General features: G+C 47.8%; 1 protein-coding gene across 4 annotated transcripts; it reads right to left on the bottom strand.

Moving 5' to 3' along the window:
* Positions 1-483: 483 nt before the first annotated feature.
* On the bottom strand, positions 484-23,774 carry NME9 (NME/NM23 family member 9). Of its 4 annotated transcripts, XM_059920244.1 has the most exons (12): positions 23,705-23,774; positions 23,258-23,294; positions 17,840-17,897; positions 13,103-13,206; positions 11,906-11,977; positions 9,758-9,874; positions 8,552-8,627; positions 5,668-5,750; positions 5,287-5,379; positions 4,200-4,354; positions 2,666-2,802; positions 484-740 (listed from the first exon to the last, which is right to left on the bottom strand). In XM_059920244.1, exons 2-12 carry the CDS (start codon positions 23,288-23,290, stop codon positions 646-648), a joined length of 1,023 nt encoding a protein of 340 aa, XP_059776227.1. In that variant the 5' UTR covers positions 23,291-23,294; positions 23,705-23,774; the 3' UTR covers positions 484-645. The 4 variants fall into 4 exon arrangements, with proteins under 4 accessions (XP_059776227.1, XP_059776224.1, XP_059776225.1 ...); XM_059920241.1 differs by lacking the exon at positions 9,758-9,874; XM_059920242.1 differs by lacking the exons at positions 9,758-9,874; positions 23,705-23,774 and adding an exon at positions 23,440-23,480.
* Positions 23,775-24,635: the final 861 nt, after the last annotated feature.

The following is a 24,635-nucleotide window of genomic DNA, read 5'->3' as shown; positions in this document are numbered from 1 at the left end:
AATAGTGAAAGCTGGCGCCACCACTAGGAGCGCTCAGGTTTTAAAATTAGGCTTTAGCCAAAATCAGAAACCAAAGAAATGGGGGAAGGGGGCATCAAGAAAATTAGATGAACCCTGGTTCCAAATGTAACCCCCAAGCATTGCTTTCTGAACATGCCCTGATTCAGAGCATGAATCTGGAGATGAATCTGGCATATTCCAGGACTACCCTTGTGGCCTGGGTGGGCAGCATGAAGATTTAAAGCTGATTTATATTTGCCCCCATGTCAGTAAGCCCTGAAGTGTCACATTCAATCTTGTTGCACTATTTTCAAGTCCATTGTTACCAAGTTAAGCTCTAAGATTGTTTCATCCATAACGTAGATTTATTACTGGGAGACACTGTCCTCTGTAACTCAGTATCCCCTGAGATGACACTATCATAGCAGAGTTCAATGACTGATGTCCATTTATTTTCTAAAATCCCAGAGATGGCCAAAAAAAAGTACATGTTCCATATTCGTACTGTTTAATAAGGCAGGAAAGTGGATACTATTATTTTTATTCATGAACGATAACTAAACCAAAAAAGGATTGGTGCTCAAAAGAGGAAGTTTCGGTTCTGGAGGTTTCCTTACGTGCAGCAGATATGGGTGCACTGACGCGTCATCTCACGGCCTCACCCTGGTCGCGGGACGCCTCGTCCACGTCCTCGGGGGAGCACGGCACCTCACCGGGGCCCTCTCCTTCGGCCTCGAGGCCTGTGGGACAACAGGCATGCTGTAGGACTTCTCACAGCAGCCCTGTCCCCAAACTGTCCACAAAGGAACAGCGGAAAGGGGAAAATCTAAGTGCATCACAGACGGTGAAGTTAGGGGTCAGGGTGGACGGAGCCGCAAAGAGAGGTCCTAATATGTGTGTTAGGGACTCGGAAAAAATTAGGAGAGGAAGTGACATGGGTTGAGCACTTGCTGTGTGTCAGGCCCCAGGCTAAGAGCTTCACGTGCTTCGTCTCCTTTCATCTTCACAAGAGCCCTCTGAGGAAGAGGATTATTATGGGGCTATAATGGGCCTCTCATTATCTCCATTTCACAAATGAGGAAACTGAGGTCCAAAAAGGGAAGTAACTTTCCCGAGGCTATTCAGCTAGTAGATAGTGGAGCCAGGATTCAAACCCAGGATTCTGTCTCCAGGGCCCAGAAGAAGTGCTGGGTACGTGGAAAGCACACTCTGCTCCTGACAACTGAGAAGGCACAACATACACGTCAGACAAAGGGGCACAGCACCACACCCCAACGAGGCTGCTTCAAGGTCATCCCCGCAGGAAGCTGTGCACTTACTCCCAGGTGTGGTCTAGGCTCAGACCCTTCTGGACTTGTTCCCTTTGCTCATTATCACCTGAGGCCAAAAAGTCAGGCTCACGATCTCCCAACACTCTCCCCGATGGCCCAGATGAGCGGTGCCCAACCAGGTCGCTCTCCTCCTTTCCCAGAGTCATACCTACTTGTTTCCAGTCACCCCCCCCCCCCAAAAGGATGAAGATGTCACATGACCCTGGACACATAAGGAAGCACGTCGTGGGCTCTCCCTGAGGGCAGGCTCCCAGAGGAAAGCTCCTCGCAGTGCCACCCACACCAGAGTGAGAGTTCTTCCCACGGAGGATGGCTTTGGAGAACCACCACACGCACCTGGATGTTCAGACTTGGGTCTCTGGTCCACACAGAGCCAACTTCCCAGGATTTCTCAGCTCCCTAAACTCCATCACACTCCCAGCTTGTCCCTCAGTTGGCAGCAGGCAGCACCAGGATTAAATGAGGGCCAGCAGGGGTCAGCTCCCGCCCTTCCTCTCCTCACCCCCAAACCACCTATTCTTGCTTGGTTGGATTCAAATCTTGAAGAGACCGTGACGAACATTTCAAACATTTTGGTAAACCGACTGGTTAAAACCCAAACATTTAGGCACACGGAGGTTATTACCGTTTCAGATCTGCAGGCAGCCTTCTCCCAAGAATGCCCCCCCTCACATCCTTTGCTTTTCCCAGGATGTTCACCCCCTGGCCCCTTCCACCTCACTTCAGGCTCAACCCAGAGACGTGCAACACGGCGGCAGGAGCAGCACGGGCCGGGTCTGGTTCTGCCACTCGTGGAGTGGGGTGAGTCACGTGCACTCTGAGCCCCGTGGGTTTCTCACCCAGATTTGGAGGTGGGGATGACCCAGCACGCTTTTCCCGAAGTGTGGGGTCTGAGGGATATGAGAGCCACCGCAGCGATGGGCAGAGGGCCCTTCTGTGAAACCCTCTGCTTCTCGGCGACCCCACCAAGGGCTTGATGGGGCACGTGGAGCACAGAGGAAGTGAGGGAATGACATCTGGCCTCTGCCCTGGAAGTGGGCTTCCAGAAAGTTAGTTACATTTTCCGGGTGCTTTCCACAGGAGAATGCAAAGTAACTTTGTAACGAGAGTTTGGCTTCAAAGTAAAAATGCAGCCAAAAATGTAATGAAAAAGCAAAACTGTTACTCTGAAAACACAATAGAGCAGGACTGCCGCTAAAGTTATGTAATGGGCCCTGTTTCCCCAGCAGGCCCTTATTACAGGGAGGACTTGGTTACCACATAGTTACTGGCAGTACCCGCCCCCCATCCCCGCTGCAGATTTAATACAGACCAGATCTGCCTGGATGACTTACCCAGAGGGGCTTCCGGAACCTGGTCTGAAAACTTAAAACTGGGGAAGAGCAGTGCCATTTCCCGGCGGGCATCTTCCGAGTCCCGGCTTCCGTGGACCGCATTAAAGGGCATTTCTGTGCCATACTGAGCCCGGAGACTGGGAGCATGCAAAACGTACAAGAAACGATCGTCTCATTTGAAAAGAAATGTTTTGCTCTCTGGCAACATGGCCACCAGCTACCAATCAGCAGCTGGCATTTCTGTGACATGGCTTTCTCTGCTGGAAACGCCAGGAACAGCAGCAAGGATGATAGTAGGCGCGGTGTTCTGGGCACGTTGCCAGTGCTTAACATACCTGATCTCATTTCATTTGTGCGGCAACCCTGTGAGGGAGACTCTGTCATGATCCCCAGTTTAAATATGCATGAGTTATGGTGTGAGCCCAGGAGCTGCTATTTTATTGCTGTTACTACGGGGGCTAGGCTAGCACCCTGCCGAGGGCTTGGTACAGGTTGGCATAGTTAATCCCCCAAGGTCCCCTAAGATAATACTAATATTGCTAGGACTTCCCGTATGTCAAACAATGTTCTAACTTCTCTTTCTCTCTTTCTCTTTCTCTCTTAATCTGAGGCAGGTCCTATCCTATTATAGTTCCCATTTTCCAGATGAGGAAATTAAGGCAGAGGGATTAAAGCATGGATGACCCAGGGTCACACAGTTAGAAAGAGGAAGAAGAGAGATTCTAAGGTCGGTGCTCTGAACCACAACACTGTACAGCTTCCCACGACAGGTGCTCATATCTCCCTTTTATAGATGAGGGAACTGAGGCTCAGAAAACTGAAGATCTGAACCCGGGCTGCCTCATATATGAATGTTCCTGGCCCCCTACAACTGTTATGTCACAGTAAAAACTGTAGTTACTTAGTCTCTTGCTAATTTCTTTCCTGTTGGTGAGGCCTCTCTCCGCTTCAAAGGCAAGACACAGTGGGTTTGGCATTGGTGGCGCCGGGCTGAATATTCACACAGGGCCAGGGAGCAGCCAAGTGCTGTGCTCAGAGCCGAGTGCTCAGACTCTAGGGGGCCTCAGGACACCTTGGGCAGGGAGTAGGGGATGGGGGTTGAGGAGGTGAGTCTACACGGCACAGTCCTAGGCCTCACCCAGAGCCTCTGACTTGGTAGACCTGTGTGGGGCCCTGGAATCTGTATTTCCTGGGTGAGAGTTGCAGGTGGCTCTGGGACCACGCGACGGGACCCTTTGGCTGCAGAGAGAACAGTGAGGACCCAGCTGCAGCCTTCAGAAGAGGGAAAGAGGCAGCAAGGAGGCGCCCAGTGAAGAGCTGGGGGCTGGATCAGAGGGAGAGGATGTCAAGGTCTCCTCAAATACACAACAGGGAGGTCAGGGACTCCCCTAATGTATGACACAGAGGGAGCTTCATGGCCATCGGGGAGCCTTCTGTGTTACCCATGGTTCTGGGCTGAACCTCAAGCAGGGCTCTCAGCTTCCTTGGATGCAGGTTTTGAGATGCATGCAAGGACCACAGCGGGTGACGTCACCTGTCAGGCTGCTCCCTCCTTGCCACATCGGGGTCACAGGGTCCCATGAGGGTTTGCCAGGCGGTGACCACATCCTCGGTGCCCTCAGTCCTGGTGAGGATCATGAGGCGGCTCGGTCCACTGCACATGTGATGTACCAGCTGCTCAAATGCCTCCTAGCACGGGGAGGGAAGACAGTGAGCCAGGGCAGGGGCCCCAGGGCCTGCAGCGGGCCGGTGGGCCCATCCCACCCACAGGATGGGAGAGGGTCAGTGAGCGGCCTTGCCACCAGCCTGCAGGCCCGTGGAGGGCCCCCGGGAGGTGGGGGGCCTAACCACACCCAGATATAAGTTAAAGGTAGGAAGACGAGGCTTCGAGTTGACTCACTTGGGGTTGAACATGAGATAATAAGTTAGGTGGGAGCATTTAGCAGACCACAAATATGGAAATCATGTGGGTGCTGGATAACCAGGGGATGCGGCTGAGACTTTGTGCAACCCTTCCCCCTTCTTCAAGTAGCAGTACTCAGGCTTCCTTTGGGGAGAAACCCTTCCCCATTTCACTTGGTCCTAGTCCAGCTGACAACCGCAATGCCTATCCACCCCTCCACATACACACCCCCTCGCCGGAGAGGTGGAGCCCAGGCTCGCTCACCCACACCCTCCCTCCCAAGTGGGTGAGTCACAAGCAGAAGCAGATGGAAAGTGGTTGGATCTGAGTCCCCCAACAGCAGCACCCGAAGTGACCGTCCGTGAGGTTTTGCTCCTGAGAGCCCTACCCCTGCCTTGGTTCTTCTTCTCCCCACACCTTCTTATGCAAGTCCTTCAACTCTCTTCAGTTCTGGGAGTCGTGGAGTATCCCTCCGATAAATTCCTTATTTCATCCCTTAAGTTGGAGTCAGACTCTCATCCTTGCTACCAAAGAAAGTCTCCCTGATACAGCCCGTAATTATTATTCGGAGAGCAAGTTCGTGGCTCACTTGCTGTTCATATTCTTGTTCTTCATAATACTCTATTTTCTCCCAAACTAACAGCAATCTATAAACACAATGTTGGAGAAGGAGAAAGAAATGAGAGTGTTTTGGATAAGTGGAAGCAGAGAAGCTGACCTCTCCAGCTCTGTGTTGGTAGAAAAGTCGCATTTCTGCTTCTGTCATGGTTCTCTCTTCATTTGTTAAAATGTCAAACCCAGCTTCCTGGATCTGTAGGAGATATATATATATATATACTCTAAAAGGGTAAAGCAAGCCCAAATTCACATTTCAATGTGTTGAGAGTAAAAGATGATGGAAAAGGCAACATTAAAAGCAGTGGAGACCCTCGTCCTCCAATTCAATTTAAAAAATTGTAAGTTACTTAAATGGAATTTTAATTAAAACTCCTTAGAAGCCCTCTTTCCCCCTAGGACACTGCTACACAATGCTCCACCCCGGTTTTTCCACCAGAGAAGACATGAGGATAGTCTGTAAGGTAAGCGTTGTCTCTCTTACCTTCATGATAATCTCATCCGTCTTCCCATGGACCACCGCATCTGGTTTAATGACTGCCAAGGTGCAGGCCTTCTCTGATGACACTGCAACAAGCCGGCGATGGTGCTGTCAGACGCTGGGCTCTCGGGAGACCCTCCGCAGGGACGTGCAGCCCCGCCCACAGCCCCCGGCTTCCCTCCCCTGGCCTCTTGGCTGTGCTTGTGCAGACCTAGATTCTAGTGGATGCAGGGGTCTGGCTCCAGACCCCAACCTCAGCCTGGCTGCAAGGGACAGAGACATGCAAGGGACATGAACCTGGGAGGGAGGGCGTGGGGAGGGAGGAGGGCATGGGAGATGGGGGAGGAGGTCAAAGACAGCTCAGGAGCAAAAACCAGAAACAACCGAAAGAGTCGGCCCTTGTCCCTTCCTGTCACCCTGTCGTGATTCTTGACCTCTAACTGCTGCCGACCGTGTTCTCCTCTCGGTGTGCCTTTTTGCCTTTCCCGGCATCTGGTCAGTAGTGGCTGCCCCAGGCCCCGAGTCGGCATGACTGTTCAGGGCCAGCACGTTCTACCAAACTGCGCCTTCCGTCTCCTCTGTCTCTGTTCACACTCTCCTGAGAATCGGCCAGCTCATTGTTTGGAGCCCAGGCACCAGTCGTAGATCACTGGCCAGTCTACTGGTGGGCTGTGTCCATAGGTCCAAGCAGCTGTGGCGACGAGGAAGGTGCCCCGTGGCCGCCGCCCACCGCTCAGGCCCGCAGACGCCGTGGGGAGCCCCGTGTCTGGGCACAAACCCATCCCTGCCAGACTTCCGTTTGTATGGACTTGGCTTTGGTGAGCTACCTACACTCTCCACAGACTCTATATCCCCCCACGGCCTATTTTCTCTTTTCAACTTTTATATCAGTTGTGCTGTAACATGACAGTATCTGCATCTGAGGAGGGCCTCCTACTTTGAAAAATCTAAAAAATGTGGGCTGCAAAGGTGTGAATCATTTTAAGCAAGCCAATCTATTCATTATTCCGTGAGCACTATTTCTAACATCCTGTGAACACTTGGACTTCAAGGGACTCTTACAATAAATCCCCTTATAAATTGACCGATTAAGGAGACCGCCTAGAGGTATAGGGTGAGAAGAGAAGAGACCAGGGCTGGGGCCCTGAGAACTCCAGCCTGAAAAGGGAGCAAAAAAAAAAGAAGCCAAGGAAGGGGAGGTGGCGGAGAGGCCAGAGAAAACAAGAAGGAAAACGAGAAAGGTCTCGACATCTCAGACACCAGACGAGAAGAGGGCTTTGAGTAGGAAGACATTGGGGACATCAGCCAAGCCCACAGAAGGATGCCATAGGCTATGACTGGAAACTGCCCTCTGGATTTGGCACCAAGAAGGTCACTGGAGCCTTGGGGAGCGGCAAGGGGGCAGGGGTGGAGGAGAGGGTGGCCCAAGGAGTGTGGACCATGTTCAGGAAGCTAGGCTCGGGGGAGAGGAAGGCTAAGGGCAAGGGTAGGCTTTGGGTAGTTTTCTAGGTGGAGAGACCTGATTTGGGAGGAAATAATGGGGAAGGGAATAAAGAGGTAATCCCAAAAGGAGACAACAAACGTTTCCTGCAGAAGCCAAGTCGCTGATTTCCTTTTCACACTTGAAGTTTCTTGCTCTCCTAAACTGTGCCTCTTCCCTTGTTAGGATCCAACTCAGAAAGTCCTCGTCATCCACACATGAATAAGCAGCTTTTCTATTTCAGGGAGAACCAGAACTTCCTTCTCTCTCCAGCTCGGTTCTTGAGCTGCATCCTGGTTTCCCCTGGTGTCTCAGGGACCATCGGGAGCCACCTTGCCAGCAACAGCCTCTCTAACCTCTGGCTTCTCTTCCCACTGTCAGGTCAAGGTATTCTTCTCATATTAAAGGTTCAGGAAGAACAGCAATGCTCAAGAGTGTAAAATCCATGAGTTAATATTTCGGGCATAAGGGGAAGTGGGTGCAGGGCTGTGGGGAGGGAAGGGGTTCAGTACAGCTGACTTTCTGACACTTCAGAAAAAAGGTGAAAGAAGCTCAAACTCTTTAGCTCAAATAAGGACTAAGGGAACACCAGCATCATTACTTTATCTTATTAGCGTCACTCCCTCCATTTTACTAAGGGAGCCTTTCCTGATGCCCAGAAATTGCCATGAAACTCACAGTTGTTATAACTGAACATGATCAGAAAGCTCTGAAAGGTGCCCAAGATGCCATTAAAGGGCAGGAGGGACACTTAACACAGTATGTTTGAAGTCAGGTGATTGGAGACAAAACATTTTATGGGTTATCTTCCCAGAGTTCAGATCGCTCAATAAACTGATTACTCATATATTTTTTAAAGACACATCAGGGACTTCCCTGGTGGTCCAGTGGTTAAGACTCCGTGCTTCCAGTGGAGGGGGCGCGGGTTCGATCCATGGCAGGGGAACTGAGGTCCCACATGATGTGCAGTGAGGCCAAAAAAAATTAAAAAATAAAAAACACACATCAGGGCTTCCTTGGTGGTGCAGTGGTTAAGAATCCGCCTGCCAATGAAGGGGACACGGGTTCGAGCCCTGGTCGGGGAATATCCCACATGCCGCAGAGCAACTAATTCTGTCCTCTAGAGCCCGCGAGCCACAGCTACTGAGCCCACGTGCCACAACTACTGAAGCCCGCGTGCCTAGAGCCCGTGCTCCACAACAAGAGAAGCCACCGCAATGAGAAGCCCGTGCACCGCAACGAAGAGTAGCCCCGACTCGCTGCAACTAGAGAAAGCCCACGCCCAGCAACAAAGACCCAACACAGCCAAAAATAAATAAATAAAATAAATAAATTTAAAAAAAAAACACACACATCAAATCCAAGTCTGCTCTGCCTTCTTGCCATGCTTGTTGGTTCTGTACTCACCCGCATCCTCATCGTCACCATCTTCCTTTTCGTGGGAAAAGCATTCATCTTTGTCAGAAAGAGCCTCATCTTTAATCTAGTACAAATTGGTCATGGACAGCAAGTAGTTAGCTAATTAAAACTCCACAAAGACCTTCAAAAACCAGCAGAAGCCGAATAGGTAAAGGTCCTAAATGCAGAGCAGAAGAAGAGGGTCAAGATTATCAGCTTTGGAAACTTTTCAAGAACCTTTTGAGTAGTTGGGTGGTAGGGAGCGGGGGAGGGAGAGCGACTGAAGACAAGGACATCCACGCTGATCTTAAGGTTTAGAGTCTGCCTGTTTCCACGAGCATCAAGTAGAAACTAAGGAAAAAGAAAGATGAAATAGAGAGTTGTCAAGAAGACAAAGTAAGAACTGAAATGCAAGTAAATAGTAAGCAACTGGCTACACTGTGCAGGTAGTACAGAGAGAGAGATCATTTATCTGTGGAGTAGGTACAAGCGTCTGTGATTTTCTTTCTTGGGGAAAAATTGCCAGTTTTCTGGGGAACAAATAGGATCTGATTCCAATCCATTCTATGAAAACAGGGCTTTGCTCTTTGGAACTGAATGCATAAACTTGAACAGTGAACATGGAATAATGTTAAGGCTCATTTGGCAGCTGCTCAGGGCACCAGGAAATACTTCTTTCTACCCAAGGTGTGTCAGTTTTCAAAGGCTGCCAATTTTTTGTGAAAAACTCACGGTCCATGTTGTCCTGGAAGTAATTTACCAAAATCACAAGCAGTGCTGATCCTGTTTCTCAAGGTAATGACCCCCTTCTAGTTAAAGAAATGAACCCTCTGGGATCACAAGTCAAACTCGGGAATGAGAAGGGAGGGCAGGTCACCAGGAGAGATTTCCCCCTGAGGCTGACTCCTTGTACCCACTACCGGATTCGGAACTTCATGTCCATTTCCGAATTCGTTGTCAGGGTTCCAGAAACCCTGTTAAGAGATGCAGTGGGGATGAAAGGGAAATGGATAAAAGACGTTAAAGTGTTCTGGATGAAGGGGACGACTTCAAAGAAGATTTCCTAGTGGGACTTGCACCCTCCCCTGAGCCCTCAGAGGCCCCCAGCCAGCGTGGGCATTTAATGCAGCTTTCCAGGGACAGTGAAGACATTGGCCGGGCAGGGGAGGGACCTGCTGGCCTGGCCTGGGAGACACTTGTGAGCTGGCCGCTTACCACTCTCCGTTCTCTGCCTTCGGCCAGCACCCTCTTTTCAGCCTGCAGCTGCTCTCGGATGGTTTTCTGCAGCAGCGGGGCGTTTGCTCCTCTAACCAGTGCCACCAGCTCCCCTCCCTAGAATACAGCACAGATATCCTGCCCAGGCCACACGATGGGCAACCACACGATGGGCAACCACACGATGGGCAACCACACGATGGGCAACCACACGATGGGCAACCTCTTTCAAGAGACATGAGGGTCCAAGAGCTTTGTTTAGGAGCGGGCCCAAGGTCAAGGTCTGTGGACCCCAGGCCCACAGCCTCCATCCACTTCTCTGCCCCCTACCCCACGCCCCTCCCTTCAAAACTTGCTTCAGGACAGCGGGGAGTCAGGTGGGGGAGGACCAGAGGCACACTGGGTTGTGAGTGACTAAGTGTGGCCTCTCCTTGGCTCCTTCACCCAACAAGTATCAACTGAGCACTTACTATGCCAACACCAAGACAGAGGCAGAGAACAGAAACACTAAACATGAAAAGACATAGCTGCCACCCTCAGTGAGTGGGGTGTCGAGTGGGGAGAGAGGTGGTCGTGTCAGAGAAACAGTTACAATAGAATAAGAACATTGCTTTCATGGGGTACTTGGGATTTGGGGCAAGAATTGATCCCCCAGCTCCATCTGGGGTGGTCAGGGAAGACCTCACAGTGGAGGTGGTGTTCCCGGTGAACCCGAGTTTACCGCCTTCGCTTTTTCAGAAGTCTCCCTGCCCGTCGTCACTCATGGAAGTTCACGTGCACTGGGTTCTCCTTCTGTTTCCATCCCACCCTCAGAGGACCACCGCTGTGTGACTGTGATGAGTTGCCGCATGTTCCCACACGGCCAGTGATGATTTATGCTTTAATCCCGCACCCTCCGGGCTCAAGCAGGCAAACCACTGCGGTAATGATCCCATTTCTACAGCTGAGCTCTGACGCCAGTTTGGCGGAGGGCACTTTCATCTCAGTGCTTCCCACCCCTGCTCCCTCCCCCACCAGGTTTCTTCATAAAACTTCAGTCTCCCTCCTGAAAGCAAGCCGAAGCTCAAATAATGTTTCACCATAAGCTTCCAACTTGTAATACTTGCAGTGCCGAGGGCAGGAGCCCAAAGTTTTCCAAACTAAACAACTCTGGCCCCGGTGGGCAGACCCCAGTTTCCCTGACTGTGCTATGAGGGGCTGGACTGGGTCGGGAGGAGAACATCAATCCACTGTCTTCAGGCCCCGGCAGGTGACCTAAACCCAGGAAGCCAGGTGTGAGACAGCGGGCCCTCAGGGGCCTGGAGCACCGCGTGGATGTCACAGCTGAAGGCAGCCAGATGACCTTTCAAACGCTGAACCACTGGCCGTCATCAATCACCCATCTCATTTCTGACTTTGTATCAACATATCTTCACATTTTACAATGAAACGAAAGTGAATACAAAGCTTGTCTACCCCACAAAGGAGCTTTCATGTTTGCTGAGAAGTCCCCTCTGCAGATGTCTCCAGACTCTGCACTGAGAGTGAGACCTCAGTCAAGAGGTTCACTAGGGACTTCCCTGGTGGCTCAATGGTTAAGAATCCACTTGCCAATGCAGGGGACACAGGTTCGATCCCTAGTCCCAGGAAGATCCCACATGCCGCGGAGCAACTAAGCCTGTGCACCACAACTACCGAGCCTGTGCTCTAGAGCCTGCGAGCCACAACTACTGAGCCCACGTGCCACAACTACTGAAGCCCGAGTACCTAGAGCCCGTGCTCCACAACAAGAGAAGCCACTGCAGTGAGAAGCCCACGCACTGCAATGAAGAGTAGCCCCCGCTCGCTGCAACTAGAGAAAGCCTGTGCGCAGCAACGAAGACCCAACACAGCCAAAAACAAACAAATAAATAAATAAGAGGTTCACGAACCAGAAAGAGCACAGGCCTCTGAGTGGGTCCTGCTCTGTCCCGGGTACTGCCCTCAGGAAGGCCCCAAGCCCAGAATGACTGCCCAGATTAAGGGCATCTGTCCTCGGCCAAAACAATAGAGCCAGGGAGGAAACAGCATTCACTCGCTGGGAGCGGTGCGGCCTCTTGGTGACAGGCGTCCATCTGAACCCTCGTGATGTGCAGCCGTGGGACAGTTCTGGACTGAAAATGTACTTACTGCATAAAACAGAAAGGTCGGCTCGCACCTCCCTCTGTATTTTTCGAGGACATCAAGACAGTCTGCCTCTGCCTAAAGGAAACAGGCTGTCAGCAGGCCGGGTGCAGGGACAGGATGGCGGGAGAACCGCACGGGACACACACACACCACACCCCCCATACAGAGCACATACACATCCATGTCACATGCACACACCACACACACACACACACACACACACCACACACACATACTACCAGCACACACATACTGCTACACATGCACGCACATACATTACGCATAATATACACACATCACACCCTCCCACATACCACACACCACATACACACACACACCACACACGTACATTACACATAACATACACACACACAGTGACTGCCCTCCCCAGGTGGAGCCCTGGCTTGCTCTCTCTCATGCTTCTCCTTCTAATGCCTTTTCATCAGAATCGTAACAACTGTCAACATACCGGTAAGAGTGTTGCCAGTGTAGTTTTCTGAGGAATAAAATAAGGAGGATGTGACAGTTTGTCCTGCTCCGGATCAAGGGAGCTCCACCACTAACATCCCTCATCTGCCCCGAGTGGCAACAACGGAGGAGGGTCCTGAGCTCACCTCCGGCTCTGATAAAGCTCCCCACCCAGACCTCTCCTCCACTCACGCCACAGAAGCCTCACAACCCACTCCCACGGGAGGAGTGCAGGCCCTGGAAGGCCAGCTTCTCGAGAGTTAACGTCAGGGAGAGTCTCGCCTGTGTTCACCGTCTCTGAGCCTCAACCCATGCAGCGCATCCAGTGTCTCTTGCACGCTTCTCTGGAAGTGATTCCCATTTCCGTACACTGACCTGAGTAAACGTTTGCTGAAAGTTCCCCTTTAAGGAGCAAGGATAGAAATCTTAAACCCTGTGCTCTGGAAGTGAAACTTCAGGGTTCACAGTGTCCACGAGCCAAGAGGGAGTGTTAGCCTTAAAGTGGCCGCACGCCTTCCCGGCTCCAGCATCAGGGGCAGCTGAGCCCACAGGGACTGTCGCGAGGCTGGGTGGGGAGGAGGCTTCCTCTCTAGAGAAACTGGTATCAGCAAAAAATCCACAACGGATGCCTTGTCGATGATCTGAAAAAGGCCCCTCAAACTTCCTGTTCCTGTTTTTAAATTTTTAAGTTTTTTACAAGTTATGTGACATTGTGCTGAGAGAGGACCTTACTAATGCAAAATGCAGAAGGTCCAGGCCGACCTCGATCCTCATCTTCTGGAAGAGGCTCACCACGGGCTTGCAGGGGCCGCACCAGCCTTGGTAGACGTCGACGACTGCGTGGGACCAAGAAGCAGGAGCGCTCAGCGGGCACCAGCGCCCAGCGTGTCAGGCAAAATTGATACCTGCACATTCCAACCCCCTCCGATGGACATCCGTTTGCAGGGATATTTATTTCATGGTTAAAGGGATTTATTATCCCAGCAGAGTATGAGCAAGTGTGGAAACACAGCTTTCCCTCATGAACTCAGTGTTCCGAATTCTAAACACAATGAAGTGACTACGGTGGAAAATCGCTTACTTAACATGAATCCTTTGCCTTAAGGAATTTTCAGCTACATTCAGGGTCAGGCCTAGCACAGAGAAGCCCTCAGTAAGTATTTGAAATGGACTGAAACTATCTCTTCTAAAAGGAAGAGGTCGCTGTAGGTGACCTATCAGCATGCAATCAACTCTTAGCTACTTTGATAATAATCATAGCATTAACCTTTCCTCCTGATGCATTGGAAGCCACTTGCTTTGGGTAAAGGAGAGTTTTATCTTTAAAACTTTACTTTATCAAATCAACATTATTCTCCTGGAAAGTGAACCTGAGAGAGACCTAGGTGGAAACTGGGGTGCCTTCTGCTTTGGTCCCAGTCTCTGGAGTGTGGTGGGACTGGGTGTGAGGGACCCTCTTGTCTGATTGCACTAAACCCTGAGGCCTGTAAGAAGCTAAGCAGCGAAGCCAACACATGTGCACCAGATACGCACCAGACCTGCCCAGCCCAGTCGGACGCAGCAAGTAAGTGCTAGATGGTGATGGACCAGTGGTCACATTTGAAGGAAGGATGTCTTCCTAAAGACCTCAGCACTCAGAGCTCATGCCTGATCCACACAGGGGGTGTCTCTGTTCTGCAGTTAGAGGGCATGCTCATGGGGAGAGAGTGTGGACACTGCTTATAAACTATCAGCCCTGCCAGTTTTAATAGCATGCAATTTGCGATTTTACTTTTTGAAGATTCACATTTCAAAATTTTCACGTCATATGAGAACTGTTAATAAACCATGATATAAATTATCTTTTTTTTTTTCCTTTGGCCATGCCACACGGCTTGCGGGATCTTAGTTCCCCGATCAGAGATTGAACCCGGGTCCTCAGCAGTGAAAGATCAGAGTCCTAACCACCGTACCACCAGGGAATTCCCTAAATTATCATTATTAAAATTAGCATAGACTCTGGCAGCACTGTCTTAACGCTGTACTGTAGGCCTCAGGGGAGCAGGCTTTGCAGTGGAGAGGCGACCTGCATTGGGCATCGTGGAAATGCCAGGCTTGGACCGGCAGAGAGGGAGGCCATGGTGGGAAGCATGGTGGGGGAGTCCAGGAGCCGCTGCGGTTGGGTTGATCAGTGGTGGCAGAGATCACTGGAGAAGTGGGGAATGTGGGTTTGAGGAGTTCCATCCTGATTTACTAGGCAACAAGGGTTCACAGTAAGTTTTAGAAAGGAGAGAGAGTTAATATTTACTGAGCTACGAGAGGGCATCTGCACTTTGCTTTTCTCTCAAAAAATCCAGCAAGATAGGTATCATTTTCCTACCATAGAAATGAGGAATGAAATAACCAACCCAAGGTAAAAAAAATAAATAAATAAAAATTCTCAAGCAGCAGACCTGAGTTTTGGACTGAGGTTTGTCTGATGCCACAGCCCGTGCTCTTTCAATGACTCCGGGAAAGAAGATGCATGAATTCAAGAGTATGGGTTAGTTCAGCCAAGCAACATAGTTTTGCAGAGAAAGTGAGAGCCAGGCTGGGTTTAAGAGGGGCGAGGAAGCCAGACACAGGGGTGGCTGTGTTGAGGGAGGGGAGAAACGAAGGAATCTCTGAGACTTTGAAAATGTAGTGGAAAGACTGGGAGTGGCAGTCCTGTGGGTGTGAGAAGGACCACCTTTGAGCCCGGCAGAGAGAAAGAACTGGGTGGAGGCAGGGAGAGAGCATCTGGGGAGGGAGGAAAGTGAACTAGATTCCAGACACGTTGCATTTCCAGTACCAACCAGAGAGTCTAGGACAAATAGCCCCAAAGTCAGCCAGACACCAGCAGGGGCAAGAGAGAAGGATCTGGTCCTCCTCAACATCCAGGTGAAGGACAAAACTTCTTTGAGGCTCCTTTGAGGACAACAGCTTCACAGTTGAGGGATCTGGAGATTTCAGTAGACCACAGGAATGGGAGAGAAAGGCATTTGGGTGACTCCAGGAAAAAAATCCTTGAAGAATTAGAAGACCCTGTATCCAGGCCCACCAAGGAGACCAGGTTCAAGCCCTGGCAGGAAAAAATTGGGACTCAATTAGCTGCCAATCTCTATGCAGGGTTTGCATTGCTAGATCAGCCTACTCATTTGCACCAGCTTCCCATCTCCTCTTGCACTCCCTGCCTCTACGAGGAGTGGTGGGGACGAAGGCACACTTCCCACGGTTGTGGGAGAGAGGTGGCTGAGGGCGGGAGAGGAAGTTATGAAGAGATTGACTCTGAAAGGCAGGAAGCAGAAAGAGAAGGAAGGAAAGGAATGGCAGAGAAAATGAAAAGGGAGGGGTGTGTGTGTGTAAATCTGAATAGACTTTCGCATGTTTGAAGGCAGGTGGAAGTGAGCCAGCAGAAGACCAGAGCTCCAAGATGGCTGACCTTGGAAGCCAATCTCTGCTGGTTCTAGAAAGAGGGAAGAGCCTGAGTTCCTGGCGACTGCTTGATGAGGAGGGGCAGACGAGCCCCTGCTGCCTTAGGTCCACACAGTTCTCTCGTGTTGTGCTTCGAGCAGGACTCGACAAAGTCCACACTCAATAGATGAGGGTGCCTGGAACGTGGCAAATCCTCCAAAAATGAGGAGCTGGTGGCTTTCTTGCTGTTGTTAAAGAAACAGAAGTCATGGCTGGTTTGCCCTGGAGCCATGTTCCGGTTGCACACAAGCACATGGACAGCATGGTTAAGACCTGGCACCATCAACAAAGCCTTGTAATCCCTCAAGTAGTAGAGTGTGGCCGGACTCACACCCACATCCCGGATCAATGCAACCGCATTTATTAAGAACCCACTCGGCCCGGCCCTGGACACGTCTGCTCCTGATGGAAATGAAAAAGACAATGGCCCTGTGCTAGAGTTTGGAGGAAAGCATGGAATGCCTACCTTCACAGGGGCCACACCAGGTTGGGTGTGTGCTGGGGGTTGAGACCGAGTCCCACCCCAAATGCCCTAGAGACGCCAGGCGGAAGTGACCACACAGAGGTTCAGGAAAGATTTCATGCAAGGAGGCTGCTTTAGAACTGCCTGGGAATGAGAAAGGTTTCTACAGGTTGTAGGGGGGTCATGATATTTCAGGTAGTAGGAACAACGTGGATACAAGTGAAGAAGTGGGGAAACTTGTGGCATGTTTGGGAAACAGGTTGGAGCCGAGGACAAACCTCAGGGGACAGTGGGTGAAGGGACTGGAGGGATGGGGGAGGGGGGCTTGAGTGCTGAAGTCATGGGTGCAGGGGCGGCGATGGAGAGAGATGAGAGCAGATACCAGCTGACCGAGCAGATGTATTTATAGAGAGAACTGAGCAGACACAGAAATGGAGCCCAGAGATCTCTAGAGGAAAAGAAGCAGAGAAAGGAAGAGTTGGGGAGCAGCTGTGCTGGGCAGCCTCTAAGACGCCGCCAGTGAGCCCTGCCTCCCGGGATTCAAGCCTTTGTGTAATCTTCTGCCTCTGAGTGCAGGCTCACCCAGCGCTTCTAATGCATAGAACAGGGCGAACAGAACAGCGCAAAAACAATGGGATGTTACTTTTGAGATTAGGTTACAAAAAGGCTGTGACTTTCACATCTCTCTCTCTCTCTTTTCCTCCCTCCCTGAGCCCTGCTTTGGGGGAAGAAAGAAGCTACCATGTTGTGAGTAGCCTTATGGAGAAACTGACGGCAAGAAACTGATGTCTCTGGTAAACAGCTAGCAAGGACCTAGGTCCTGCCAATGGCCACAGGAATGGGCTTGGAAGTGACCTTCTAAGATCTGCCAAAGCCAAATGACTGAGCTTGGAAGTAAATCTGACTCAGTTGAGCCTTGACATTTTCTGTGTGACTCCTTAGCTGCAGCCTTGTGAGAGACTCCAAGTCGAAGGCACCCAGCTAAGCAACCCCACGGTCAGAAACCGTGGGATAATAAATGTTTAGCATTATAAGGCACTACGTTTGGGGGTAAATTGTTGCTCAGCAATAGATAATTGATACAAGGAGGACAGGGATGAGGAGGCCCAGTGACAGTGGCTTTGCTGCTTCCTAATGACTGTGCAGCCCCTGGTTCCACTTGCTTGGGTTGCCTGGCTCTCCTTCCAGCACTTGAGTTCTGAGAGATCCCGTATTCCTTTCAATACCGTCCACGTTTGTGCCTCAGGTAATTAGAAGAGGTTTCCGTTGCTTAACACCAAACAAGCCCCGAGTATGACTAACCATAATCTAAAACAAGGGAACCCTGCTATCCGGCAGTACTGACTAGTTTCCTGAACCGAACTCACAGATGTTCCAGGCAGATATGTATATAAACACAAAGAAACTACCTGGTTCTTTATTTATGAAACTCGAGGTTATCGGAAAATGATGCTCTTTGCAGTTTTCTCTTCGTGGTTCAATATGTCATTTAGCAATTTTGAAAAGGATGGGTCTAAAAAATTATCTTAAATTACCAGTTAGTCCTTTGGAACTGAGCATTTCCTCCCAAAGTTCCTGGGTACTGATGTTGACCTAGCATCAAAGAGAAACAAGCGCTGTATTACTGAGGGTACCGATGGGGAGAAAATTTTATGTATTCATTTGCTCCAGATATCTACCTATTGTTCTCTCTCCCTCTTGCTCTCTCTCTCAGTGAAATACTTACAAATATAGCTCAAGCTGTCATCTTTCCCCAATCCTCTCTTCTCTTTTCTCTCTCCTCCTGCCTCCACCCCCAAGAATAACCTCTATCCTAAGAAAATCTCATTAAAAATTTTTTTTAACTTGTTACTTGTCCAAAAACACTATATAAAATTGTTTCGTGTCCCTAAATATGCATAAATAGTATCATACTGAAGATATCCTTTTCCAATTTGTGTTTTTACTCAACATTAAATTTTGACATTTATCTGTATCTATGTACAGAGAGGTACTCATTTTTTTTTGTCTTTTTATACATTTTATCGAGCTATAAATTATGTATAGTGAGATACACAGAACTAAATTGCTACGAATCAATGAGTTTTGACAAATGCACACATCCAGGTAACCACACTCCTATCACAATTCAGAACATTCCATCTCCCAGAAAAGTTCCCTCTTTTCTCCTCCCGGTCACCCCGCACTCCTCATCCCAGGGAAATACTCATCTGCTTTCCGTCATAATAAGTTCATTTTGCCTATTCTAGAACTTCATATAAGTGAAATAGTACAGCATGTCTTATTTTGTACTGGCCTCTTTTGCTCAGCATATTTTGGGGGTTCATCTGTGTAGCTGTGTGTCAGTCGTTTGTTCATTTTTATTCCTGAGCATGTTCCATTGTATGACAACATCACAGTCTGCTTGATAGAGAGTTTGGGCTCTTATGAATAAAGACTTAGGAACGTTCTTGTTAAATCTTTTTGTGTTCATGTTCTCACTTGTCTTCAGTAGGTAAATACCTAGGGATTAAATTGCTGGGACATAGGGTAAGTATATATTCAGTTTAATAAGAAACTGCCAGTGCTTTTCCTAAAGTGCTTGAACCATTTTAAATTTCTATCAGCAAAGTGTAAGAGATCTGGTTGCTCCACATTCTCACCAAAATTTGGTGCTGTCAGGCTTTTTAGCCACGCTAATGGTGATGTAGTGGTATCTCAATGTGGCTTTCATTTCATTTCCCTGATGACTAATGGTATTGAGCACTATTTAATGCGCTTATCAGTCATTTGTGTATCTTCTTTGAGAAGTGTGCATTGATCTGTCCATTTTCTTAAATTGGATTGTTGACCAATTTAAAGTATATTATAAGATTATATATACTTTTGGTGGGGGACAAGTTCTTGTCAGAAATATGTATTATAAAAAATTTCTCTCCAAGTTTGAGGTTTGCCTATTAATTTCCTTAACAGTTTTTGTTGAGCAGAAGTTTTTAATATTGATGAAGTCAAATTGATCCAATTTTAGTTTTATGGTTAAGGCTACTATGTCCTTCTTAGGAAACCTTTCCTCAAAGTCATAAAGATTCTCTCCTATTTTCTTCTGGAAGCTTTATAATTTAGGCTTTCACATTTAAGCCTGTGAGCCATTTGAAATTAATTTTTGTCTATGTTGTGAGGGAAGGATTGGGGTTAATTTTTTTTTTCATGTGTAGGTATAGTTGTTTCTGCAAAAGCTGCTGAAAGAAATTTATTTCCCTATTAAATTGCTTTGGTATCTTTGTTGAAAACCAATTGATTGCATAAGTATAGGTTTATTTTGGACTCTATTCTGTTTTATTGACCTATTTATTCTTATGCCAGTACTATACTAGTTTGATTACTGTAGCTTTATGATAAGTCTTGGAATCAGGCCGTGTAAGCCTTCCATATGTGTTTTTCTTTTTCAAGATTGTTTTGGCTATTCTAGCTCCTTTACATTTTCATATACATTTCAGAACCAGCTTGTCAATTTCTGCAATTATTTTAATTGGGATTGCATTGAATCTATGGATAGATTTGCGATAAAACTGAAATCTTAACGAGACTGAGTCTTCCAGTACATGAACATAATATTTCTTAACATTTATTAAATAGTCCTTAATTTTTCACAGCAACGTTTCATAGTTTTTGGTGTGTACGTTTTGCACATCTTTTGTTAAATATATCCCAACATCTACATCGTAAGTAATTAACAGTTGCATTTGTTGCCATTTCTTCACGTTTTTCTCTTATCTATCTACAAAGTATTTTGGTTTATATCAGAAATGAGAATCAAAGAAATACATATTATAAATAGTACATTATTAATAGTGTACATTTTTGTATAATGTTTTTATTTGGAAACAATTTCAAACTTACAGAAAATTTGCAAGTACAGTGTAAATAACTTTTTCTTGAACTATTTGAAAGTAAATTACTAACCTGATTTCCCGTTATCCCCGAACACATTATTCAACATAACCACAGTACAATCATCAAAGTCAAGAAATAAACACTGATATATTATTACTATCTAACCCCCAGACCCCATTCAAGTTTTACCAATCATCCCAATAATGTCCTGAATGCAAAGGATCTAAACAGATTCATGTGCTGGATTTATTTGTCAAGTCTCTTTAGTCTGTCTTAGTCTGTAACAGTTCTTCAGCTGTTCTTTATTTTCATGACCTTGATACTTGTGAAGACTACAAGAGGGTTATTTTGTAGAATGCCCTTCAGTTTGGGTGTGCTTGGTGTTTCCTCTTGATTAGAAGCAGGCTGTACATCTTTGGATTGGTTGGAATGGTTGAATTGGTTAGAACTGATTGGATTAGTTGGAAATAGTTGGATTAGTTGGAACTGATTGGGATTAGTTGGAACTGGTTGGATTGGTTGGAACTGACTGGGATTAGTTGACACTAGTTGGATTGGTTGGAATTTGTTGGATTGGTTAGAACTGGTTGGATTAGTTGGAACTGGTTGGATTGGCTGGAATTAGTTGGATTGGTTAGAACTGGTTGGGATTGGTCAGAACTGGTTGGATTAGCTGGAACTGGTTGGATTGGTTGGAGTGTCAGAATCAGAAGAATGTTCTCTCATTGCATCCTATCAGGTGACACACACTGTTGATCTGCCCCCTTACTGATGATGCTCACTTTGATTACTTGATTAAGGTGATCTGTCAGGCTTCTGCACTGTGAAATTATTCTCTTTCCCTTTGTAATTAATAAGTTTTTGTGGAGGGCTGCTTTGAAAATATATAAATTAAAAGACCATGACAATTACCACTTATTGTTAACACAGGTATGCTAAGGTGTTTGTCCCTTTAAAAGGGCTGGAAACATGTAACATCTGCAAATCCTCTATTAAAGATCCATCTTTCTAAATAATTCATGCTTCCATACATTTTTTGTTTCTATGAAAAAAAAAGAAAGAAAAAACAGAAAAGTCTTCATGATGCCTTACATGCAGTAAGAGAGTCGGACTGGTGTCATCCTGAGCCCACAACTATAGTCCTGAGGAAAATGATAGAATTCAGGAGTCCTCACCCTCTCTCTCATAACAGTCACTTTCAGAGACTCAGCTGTCAGTCAGTGGCAACTCTCTGTGGTGCACCCCCATCATGGACTGGCCACACCAGGGCCAGGACTCTGGACAGTTGAAGAATCTCACTCCTAGGAGCAGCGCAGGAACAGAGAGGTACGGGAAATATCTGGACCTCAAGAAGTCCTACATGAGGTAGAGAATGAATGGCGAATCTGTGGCACCTTTTGACCACACTGTCTCTTGATATCCTGCAATTCCTGTCTCAGTCACAGAAGGAACCCTAAATAGTCTTACCCAGAGAGAGGACAGGGTTCCTGGGTTGGCAGACCCTAGAGCACTGCTTTCAAGCAGTTGACCTGGTAGACAGGCAACGCGTACACAGATGCCTCGGTGCATAGCCACCCCACCCCGACCTCAGCAAATGCAAGCACTTCCTTTGAGGACCGCAATGAACTCAGAGCTCTGGGGAATACGCGTGGGAAAAAAATGGGTGAAAAATGTTATTACTCTCAAAGGGGATATAAGGTATAGACACAAGAAAAGACAGTCGTATGGGGCAAAAATCTTAGAGCCACAACAGACAGCATTCAGACCAGCCTGGAAATGTCTAAAGGACATCATAACAACTCTGCTGGTTATGTATTATCCGTCCTGTTTACATAAAGAACATGGAGGCTCAGAGAGGTTGAGGAAGTCATTCAAAGCAATAAGTGGTAGGACAAGGTGCTTAGAATAGATTTACAGACAGAGGAAAAGTTTTATAACTCTAGAGTACTAGAATATCAATGCTGGAAGGCCCTTAGGGATAATTCACCCAACATCTTCATTCCACAGATGAGCAAGCTATAGCCCAGAGAGGTTACGTGATTTATCCAAAGTCCCAGAGTTGGCTAAGGAAGAGGTAAGAACTACATCAAGTCTTCGACTTCCAGTCCGAAGATCTTCCCTTCCCCCCCACCGCACCCCGCCCCCTGCACACTATCCTCAGCCTGACACTGCTTTCTCCCTTTTAAAAATCACTAGGCTTTTGAAATTCACATGTAAAGTGCTGGTGCCCCAGAGAACAATAAAGGAGAAATCAGATGCCTCCAGACCACTGCCGCTCTACTCTCCAAGAAGTGCCTAGAGCCTGAGCACGTACCCTGATGGACTGAACTGACTGACACATTTTAAAGTTTGCTTTCAAAGGTATCCATATTATACCTCATCCAGATGATCTTATGATAAAGCCCTCCCTTCTGCTGCCAGGACCCATGCCTGCATCACTTTAGAATCAACCACCACTTACTGTCCAGGACCAGGGAATAAAAGAGCAGACCCTGGCTTACGGAGTCACTTATCACAGGCACAAATGAAGTAAGGCACTCTATAATGAAAGTGTAGCACAGAAAATATCAACACATATTTCTTGAATAAGCGAATGATTTTGGAGAGTAGTGGTGGGAGAACTCGGTCTGCAGAGAGGGCATAGTTGCAGACACATGGCCAAACTCAAAAGAACTGATACCATATTCTCTCAGCAAGCCACAATTATACTTCAACAAAAAAAGATGTCAACATCGAATTATACTGATTCGTATTTTCTTGTTTTTCTTTTTTTAGTTTTACGTTAATTCATGTTTGAGTTTTATGGTTGCATAAGCACTATAAGCATAAACAGCTTACACCCGAGTTTACGTGTGTTTATATTTAAGTGCACAAAAAATTTGTCATCACTAGAGGTCCGAGATAAGGGGTTTTTTTCCCTTTAAGATGGAAGGGTACAATCTTCCAAGTTTGAGAACGCTGTCTGTCACATACTACTGGCAAACAATGTCATTTTTATACTCCACTTCCCGCCCCACACCATCCTCCTCGCCCCCCAACCCCAGTCAAGTGCTGGAAGGAAGCTCCTCTTTGAGGCTTACCTGCAGGGCAGTTTCCTTCTTCTTGCTCCCCATGGCACTGCAAAGAAGACAGAAGCTCTGTTACTGACAGAACGTTGCGCTGATCAGCAAGCCGAGACCCTCCTTCAGACAAAGCCCCCCCCCCGCCCCTTTAAGTTAGAGTGGCAGCAAATAAACGCAAAGATGCAAAATGAACACCCCACGGGAGAAGCAGAGCTTGCGGCCCGCGGGCTCCTGGCTCGCCGGAGGATTTTCTGCGGATTTGCGGAGCCCCTTCCCCGCCCCGGAGCTGGCCAAGGGGTACGCGCAGAGGTCAGAGTACGGGCTCCCGGGCCACGCAGCCCGTCAGGCATCCGAGCGCCTGCCGAGGAATTCGGACGGAAAAAGGCTACAGAACCCTGCTATCCCTACTGTTCCAATTTATTTCTGGGAAACTGAGTCACTGCAAACAGATACACGGTCCTCAACCTGCAGCGAGAGTTTCCAACAAAATTTGCTGCGACCCAGCCACGGTCGTCATGGCAACACAGCGCTGGCCTAAGGCGGCCAAGAAATAAACAGGAGTACACATAAGCCACGCCTACCCTGAGCGCAGCGGAAAGGCAGGAGGGTGTCCCGCCCCTTGCTGTCAGAATTGGACTGTAGGAACACTTTCATTGGCTGAAGAGTTTGTCCCTGTCTGGGACATTTGAATCCACCAAGCAAAGACCCGGTGCATCCATGTACTGTAGAGTTGCATCCTCGAATCCCTGCATCCCTTCTGTCCCACCAGGACTGACATGCAGCTTTTCTATTGCTACTTAATACATGCCAGGCAGGGGTGGCTCCAGGTTTTGAGGGATCGGAAGAGATTCCCTTTAAGACAAAGAATACAAAATTACAAATTCAAAATTAAGTATGAATGTCAAGTGGAGCAAATAGAAAACAAGTACAAACCTGGTGTAAATGATCTACACCAATTAAAAGACGGAAATTGTCAATGGATAAAAAAAACAAGGCCCAACTATATGTTGTCTACAAGAAATCCACTTTAAATATAAAGACACAGGTTTAAAAGTTAAAAAAAAAAGACACTTAAAAGTAAAGTAAAGGGGTGGAGAAAGCTATGCCATGCTAACACTAATCAAAAGAAAGCTGGAGAAGCTATATTCATTTCAGGCAAAGCAGATTTCAGAACAAGGAAATTTATCAGGGATAAAGAGAGGGTACTACATAATGTTAAAGGGATCAGTTCTCCAGAAGACATAACAATACTTACTGTGTATGCACTTAACAACAGAGCATCCAAATACAAGGCAAAAACTGTTTGAACTGCCAAGAAAAAATAGATAAACCCACTATTATAACTGAAGACTTCAACACCACATCTTTAGGAATGAGTAGATTCAGCAGGCAGATA

This window comes from Balaenoptera ricei, chromosome 4 (genome assembly GCF_028023285.1).
Source record: "Balaenoptera ricei isolate mBalRic1 chromosome 4, mBalRic1.hap2, whole genome shotgun sequence".
In the NCBI taxonomy this organism is placed as follows: Eukaryota; Metazoa; Chordata; class Mammalia; order Artiodactyla; family Balaenopteridae; genus Balaenoptera; species Balaenoptera ricei.
Note: the sequence above shows the minus strand (reverse complement) of the source record. Positions and strands in the feature narration are given on the sequence as shown.